The sequence below is a fragment of the Trachymyrmex septentrionalis genome, unplaced genomic scaffold, assembly GCF_001594115.1.
Source record: "Trachymyrmex septentrionalis isolate Tsep2-gDNA-1 unplaced genomic scaffold, Tsep1.0 scaffold9, whole genome shotgun sequence".
NCBI lineage: Eukaryota > Metazoa > Arthropoda > Insecta > Hymenoptera > Formicidae > Trachymyrmex > Trachymyrmex septentrionalis.
In genome coordinates, this window is record NW_017306091.1 from 117,660 (window position 1) to 125,349 (window position 7,690).

General features: G+C 37.4%; 1 protein-coding gene across 6 annotated transcripts in view; it reads right to left on the reverse strand.

Annotated features, from left to right (window-relative positions):
* LOC108755925 (cytosolic carboxypeptidase 1-like) overlaps window positions 1–7,690 on the reverse strand; it is a 32,858-nt gene that overhangs the window by 21,070 nt on the left and 4,098 nt on the right. For 5 of the 6 annotated variants that reach the window (XM_018499355.1, XM_018499354.1, XM_018499357.1 and 2 more), the window contains exons 3-14: window positions 6,091–6,173; window positions 5,392–5,509; window positions 5,131–5,273; window positions 4,576–4,720; window positions 4,364–4,495; window positions 4,140–4,283; window positions 3,790–3,961; window positions 3,398–3,467; window positions 2,796–2,974; window positions 2,095–2,716; window positions 1,402–1,911; window positions 1,125–1,303 (exon numbers count right to left, since the gene is read on the reverse strand). In XM_018499355.1, coding sequence (XP_018354857.1) covers window positions 1,125–1,303; window positions 1,402–1,911; window positions 2,095–2,716; window positions 2,796–2,974; window positions 3,398–3,467; window positions 3,790–3,961; window positions 4,140–4,283; window positions 4,364–4,495; window positions 4,576–4,720; window positions 5,131–5,273; window positions 5,392–5,509; window positions 6,091–6,173 — 2,497 coding nt within the window. Of the gene's footprint in view, window positions 1–1,124; window positions 1,304–1,401; window positions 1,912–2,094; window positions 2,717–2,795; window positions 2,975–3,397; window positions 3,468–3,789; window positions 3,962–4,139; window positions 4,284–4,363; window positions 4,496–4,575; window positions 4,721–5,130; window positions 5,274–5,391; window positions 5,510–5,848; window positions 5,869–6,090; window positions 6,174–7,690 lie in introns of those variants that run through there. The other variant, XM_018499360.1, reaches the window with a different exon arrangement.

A 7,690-nucleotide genomic window follows, 5' to 3' on the forward strand; every position in this document is an offset into this window, starting at 1 on the left:
ATATATATATATATATATATACATGTATATGTATATGTATGTCAGAGTGCGTTTTGCACATGCGACTCGAGCGAGCTGTCGCCGTTATGCGGATCGATTGTATACCCCGTTGTCGCCGCTCGCCGTTTAGCTCTAACTTAAGGCGTTAACCCGACACAATGCTCGATAGTTTTGAATCAGAGAGGCACTATTATCGGCTTTCTCGGTCGGCGGCAGGTAGAGATGATTATTTCAAACCCTCGAGAGATTTCGGTGTTTGAAAGGAACGCGAGAAGAGAGTTACGCCGTGGCTCAGAAATGATATTATCAAAGATGTCGAAAAACCGTAATGTCAATCGAAAAAAAAAACGAATTATTCTCCTGCCGACGTTACTCGACAAGCTTTACATTTTCGCAAGGGCATTTACTTGATTACTCAGCTCTCATTTTCTATCATCGATGACGCCGGCGGATATCATTATCATCCCATTACATTTATTCCTCATTCCCTCATTTCTGTCTCATTAAATTTTCGTTTTCAACATTAATAACAAAGGTTAGAGCAATAGATAAAATAAAAAAAAACCAAACTGGAAAATGAAAGTCCAATGATTTCTGAATCGAATTAGATTGCCAGCTTCCGTCAGCGTTTCATATCTTTATAAGGTGGTAATCATCATCATCACATAGTTAACGTATCTATACGTCTGCAAGACGAAACGTTCGACAGCCAAACGATTCCGAAAATATTTTCGAATACGTGACGGATGTCGTGAAAGCGACCGCTGGTCGAAAGTTGGTCGCTAAATGTTTCGGTCATCCAGATGTATGATGATCGGTGTACGTAGTTTCATCAATGAGAAACGTTGCTCTCTAGCTATTACGGTAAGTCACTTCCATATTCATTTTGTGTACAACAGCACGAATGTGCAACTTGTGTACGAAACTTTAATAAAAGTACGATTACAGTATCTTTATTATGGTATCATGCGTTTGCCATTAGGTGTACCCTTTTATATCCTTAAATATGTAAAGTTCGAAAATCTTAGGCTAAAGTTAGGCGCATTAAACACCTCCATCACAGCTTTTGTTTAATAAAAAAAAAGCGGCGCAATAAAAATATATATATAATATCATTAACTCACCAACCATTCACGACTCCCTCTATATTCAACATAGGAATTATTTTGAACACATAATCGTCACGCAAACTGTTGGCGTATTGATTGTCACTTAGGAGAGCCTCCATAGTTCCATGCATCACCCAAGAAGCGTTGCTCTCACCAGGATGTACTCTGGATGTTAAAAAAATCACCTTTCGCGTCTGAAAGAAAATGATATTTGGCTTTAAATATTAATGCTACGTTAAACGACGTATTGTCATGCGAAGTTTTATACATATACATCTTCGAGATTTCTTACATGTATAGGATTGGTCTTGGAATCTGGTGACGTAATGGTAAGTACAGGATTCTCATTGCCGTTTAAAGTCTCGCAGAGCGTCTCCGCGCGAAAGTATACGTTCGCCGCGGAGACACTTTTCGTCCACTTCCAGATATTAGTCATCAGCCGACTGTACGTGTAAGGAAAATGATACGCCAGATAACAAACGTCGTGAGCGTGCGGAAACGTAACTGTGAAGGACGTCGTGAAGTACGTCTTCCCTTTGATGGACCGTTGATAACAATTTCGATAGTAACAAATGTCCACGCCGGTCCTCACCCAACCTGCCCTACTACATTGCGCCTCCGTTACGCTGAACAGTATCGGCTTCATGCCGAAATTGAACTGTGAATTCGTCTTCTCGCAGTTGATTATATTAAACGTGTACGCACTCGCCTCCATGCTGGAGACCTCGAAGTAGAACCACTGATGTCTGGAACCGCTGTTAACATCTGGCGTCAGGATAAGATCGTATTCTCGTGGACCTATCTAAGGTGAAAGTTAAGAGATGTTAAATGTTAACGTAACGGAAAATAAATTTAACGGAAAAGAAATTAATTCGTGTGTATCCTCGGATTAACTTGCAGAAATCGCCGCCAAGTCACTATGAAGTCTCTTACGTAATATGAACATAATCGATTATATAAAGTGCAAGTAGCGGACCGATTGTACCTGAATAGCTTTCCTCAGATTGCCGCTTTCAAATCTGGACTCGAACTGCAATCGTTTTGTGCCCACGTGTCCATGATTGCAAATCCTCTTCTCATCCCTGTTGTCAAACAGACACTCATCGTCGTCCGACGTTCCTCGGGAGATGGAGTTTGCGAGTGCATCGAGGTCATAAACAACTTCCTGGAAAGTGGTGGCGGCATGGAGACCTCGTTCCACGCAGGTTAGCAATTTCGCACGGCAAACTTTTCTGTCCTTAGTGTTGAGCGGCTCTGCTTTTCCCAGACTGTCGCCGCCAATCAGATCCGGATAGGCGACCTTGACAAAACCTATAACGCTTCTCACTCTGCTCGCTACGACGCAATAAGCCTGTCGATCCGTGGCGTTTGCAGACACGTCTTTTAGGACCTTCAAATTCTGCGTGCTGTTCACCAATTGACTCTTCGTCGTACCGTTGGATTTCGAAAAATCCTTGATCGAGGTCTTTGTCTTTACCGCCTTCGCGAGCGGTGAATTCATCTGATGGTCATTCATCAAACAAAGATCGATTAGTTTGCCATTTGTCGATCCGACGATGTTTAGTTGCGATTGCAAATTTCCCAGCTCCTTGAAGAACGTATGATATCTGACATGAAAAAAAAAGAGATGTTTGTAATTATAATTGATATCGATGTGTGCGTTTGTAAGAATTATATTTTACCTACCCAGCAAGATCCTCCTCTGATCTCTGCGAGGTAAAAACTCCGGCAAAAAATTTGTTCTCGTCCACTTCGTTGCCCAAGTGAATCTCATTGTCCATTGTATCTCTGGAATCGTGACTCTCCTCGTCATCCCCGGAATCAAGATCGCTGTACTGTCTACCAATCGAAGCCACGCTGTTCGCCTTCGCAGAAATTAATATTCGAATTGCAAGAATATTTAACAGCATGAATTTTTACATTATGGACATTTTGGATATTGCTATATTATGTTGCTACACAAAGTAAGAATCGTTAGAGGAAATACTGAGAAGAACTGTCTATTTGATTAAATTAATTTAGTTTGTCGTTCTTTTTTTCGTTGGAAAATATATATTTAAATCAAATATATAATCAAATGTAATATGTTTGACTTAAATACATATACATATTTCGTCGAAAGAAACGAAGATGAATTAAAACTGATTTGGTCAAATGAATCATTTTTTTCTTAGTATATATAATGTTATTAATAAACGCATATTTTGAAGGTTGTACAGTGTAAGGCTTCAAATATTACGTTCGCGACGTGTTATGTTAATCTGATTTTTTATGAAGAAATGACACACCTGACTGTCGATGTCGCTACCGCTTTCAGCACTGTTTGCCCTGTTGACATTCACTTCGGGCAGAACAAATCTGCATGCAGAAAAAGAGAACCAACCAAAAGTTTAATACACATAATCGTAATTATAAATGCCATAATTATCATGCCGTTTGAATGCGTTAATTTTCAATTAATCCGATGATATTTTTTACAACGGAAACTACCGTTATTTATTAACCTTCATCTTGGTAGCAACACAAAAAGTGATCAACTCATAATATTTATAATACTCTTTGTATAAAGGCATCAAGAAAATATCGAAATATAATGAACATATTACGATTATCGAGATATATACGAGGTACATATATACGAGTCTATACTGGTCGAGATGACCTCGAACGTTTCATTTACCTCGCGGGCGATATTTCGGGCACCGATAGTTCCTTTTTGTCCAGACACTGATTGATTATTCCGCAAATACGCGACAGCAAGCAGTCGTAAGCTTTATCCTCTGGACAACTCGTGCAGAACCGGTGGAGTAGCTGTAGGCCATTGTTCGACTTGATAGCCTTCCTTCCAGCTTCTAGAATGTCAGGCAGAATATACGCATGTGGGATACCGGTGACTTTCAAAAGAACGTTAACAGAGAATGATAATATAAAATATAAACAATTTCAAGTAGAGAAAAATAGAAAATTAAAAATTAAACAACTAGTATCTTCCATAGTACTTTTTATAGAGTCTATCTCTAGTAAACCTACTTATTACGCAGAGATGCTGAAGCGTATTCAAGGCGTAATTACAAATTTTCAAGCGCATCTGCCCGTCGAATCTCTCCCATCTCTCGAAAATTCGCATAAGCAGATGTACTATTCCCGCCTTAACGAATTTGTTACAGCATAGTTCTAGAAGTAAAAGATCACGATGGTTAAAATAGTTAATAATGAAAAAGAAAATACATTATACGTTAAACACGCGTTCTTACTATTTGTCGTTAAATGTTTGAAGCACTCTAATAATGTCCTTAATTTCAAATGCGGCGTATAACCGACACTGACAAAGGTTTTCTCCAAAGTGCTAGTAATACCGTCTTTTACTAGTGTTTGCAAGGAAAAAGCTATAAGAGAATAATAACTTTATTATTCTCGAACACATAAGCGAATTGTCATCAGATGCATAAAACAAACTGTTGCTTACAGTTTTTAGAAAGAGTCTTGATGATCAACAACAGCGGCAATAACATCTTACTGTTGTTGTAATATTGCTTTAACAGCATATGGAACACTTTTATGGAGTTGAGCAGTTTCATTTTTGACACAAACTTCTGGTCCCTCTGAGCCACCTAAAAAAATATTTTAACACCTTATATTTCTTAGACATTTTAAAAAATTGCATGCTCTTTTAAGTTTTTGTTATTTTAAAAACTAAGGATTTTTCATTTGCCATCTCAGAACAAAAACAATATGATAGTATAATGCATAAAATTACAATGTAAAAAGTTAGAAGTAGTCAAAATAAATTCTACACTCTAGAAAAATGGAAATTGAAAAATATTTTCATAGACGCAGTACGATCGATAAAAGTTCTGCCGCGCAGACATACAACATGTCAAAGGTATTTCCTTCTGTTCATGCAGAAGAAAATACTTTTGACATGCTGTATGTCTGCGCGGCAGAACTTTTATAATTGTTTTAGTTGCAAAATAAAATTAAAAAAAGAAGCTTATTGCAATGCATCGCCGTTAAAAGTCACCTGTCCCAAAATCCAGAGGATGTCTTGAGTAAGTACTTCGCTCATGATGCTATCCGCGTGTTGCAGATTTATTAAAAGTTTAACTAGGACTTGCGTGATACCTAAGTTGATCAGTTGAATGACCGCCATTCGGCTACTGGTTCCTATTAAAGAACAAATACATTACTTTTATTCCCAAAAAAAAAACATTTATCAAATCCGCGAATTTAACACAATCGGCGTTCTCGATAAAACATGTATTTCTATAATAATTGTCATTACTTGTGGCACTTCTATTCTTGCTCCCCCTCTCCTTGGATTTGCCTTTGATCATTCGGGGCGTTATACATTCATGCAATATGCCGGCGATGCTGCAATTAGCAACGTTATCCTTGCAATTCTAAAAACAAATTTCAAAAAATGATCTCAATTCCTCCTTAAACATATTGATTTCTTTTTTTCCCTTTTTTTTTTTGTATAAATAAAGCGCAACAGTAATAAAAATTACCGCAATAATAGCGAAAAGTTATTGTAAAGTAATATGCAATTATTTTATATATACGTGTTCTGACACTTGTCAGACACAAGATCTGGAACACATGTAAGTTAGATTTACGAGCCTCGCGACCTCGCGACTTTCTCGAACACGCAGACAATGCAAGATGCGTGTTGCGTGACACCACGTGATACGGACGCGATATTTCACAGATAGTAGTATAGTACTAATTACCACGCTTACTCAAACTCTTGGCTCTGCGTCGTGTCAATGATATGCCGAATAAATCGAATAGTCGTAAGCTCGCATGTACAGTAATTATCTCCCTCTCTCGCACATATGCGTGTATCGATCTTGGCTGTTGTTAACACGCGAAACAATCGTAGCTTATCCATAAGATAAAACGCTACACGTTACAATTAATAGGAGCAAGGAGAGATAACGTGACCAAGATCAAAGGATAATTTTAATTAAAAATTATTCACCTCCAGGATCATAATGAACGATTCCATTGTACCGGAATTCTTGCGCCAGAGCTTTTCCAATGTGCGCTCGCGTATCCGCCGATCTGAAAGATAAATCGTTTTATTCTCTGTTCTATTCTCTGTTTTCGTTGAAATCGGATTCGTAAATTCGCAATTTATTCGTGGCGCCAGACATACTAGTGCCTTGCCAATGTCAAGTAAACTTTAACAGTGTGCAGCACGTTAGAGAAATCAAGAACCGTAGATTGACGCAATATATTCTTATGTCAAAGTTGACACAGTGCCAATTGGAATCAATGTCAATGTTCAATGAAAAATGTACATAATGGCAATAATCCAATTGCCCCTGCAATTACAAATATCATCGAGTAAATATTTGCAACGTGGCGCGTGGAGAATAATACAATAAATTACGTACGAGTTTTCGCTTCAGATGCCACGATAACGGATATATATAAGTATGATGACGGTGACGTGAAACGTGACCTACAGAAAATTTAGTAACGTCTAAAAGTATCCAACTATGTCGCAAAATTTCAGATAATATTAACTGCAATTGCGAACTAGAACTCAACCGCGCAGTAAATTTCTCGCGATTCGCGAGAACATCGACCAGGAAGATTGCCAGGCCCTTATCAAATTGGCGCACCGGCGCGATCCGAGTGTGTATCGTTTGAAGTCATAGTTTTCTGGATGTCGGCCAACGGGTCTTTGTCGTCAGTGCTTATGCAATCGGCTAACAGGCGGTTCTTCTATTTTAATATAACACGGTAGCGATCGGCTATTTGCACACATTTGCACACCTGTTTGTCCAAAGCTCCAGGATAGATTGACAAATCAATATTGATTTGATAAATCGGTTTCAAATCCCGACGGAGATAATATTTTCCGCAATAAAATTATTCATAGTTTTTAAGATTCTTACATATATACATGAAATTATATAATTAATTCTTATAAGATGTTAATTAGTATCAATATTATTTAATTGTCCGATTTAATATGTGATATTATAATACTACTCTAATTCTGTTCTTGATTGTGTTTCAAGACTGAAAAAGATTTCGGAACACAGTTTGCAGAATTGGATATGTATAAATTCACACCGAAAATATTATTTAACTGTACTAACTGTAAGATCTTTGATGAAATGCAGAATTTCTCTTAGATTTATTCTCATTATCGAATATTATATATCATTAAGTTTGATAATCATGTGACAGTATAAAAATAACGTTTTGCAATAATTATATGCAGGTAATAAATATCGAACAAAGTTAATAATATCAATATGCTTAAGAAAAAATTTTCGAAAGACTAAAATTGTTTATAAACATTATTTATATGAAAATCTATTGCAAAAAGATGCTAGAGATAGAAATTAGGAATGCGGCTGAGCAACTCGACTGCATAAAGTTGGCGACTTGTCGAAAATGACCTGAATTTACATTACACAATTTTGTCGTACCGCTGGCCGAGAGTGCTATGACCCACACGTACACTATGATTACTATATTTAATGGTGCTTACACAAGAGACACAGTGTAACGTAGTGGTTATTTTATCTTTATTACACTGGCAAACAATAAGGATGTAATAA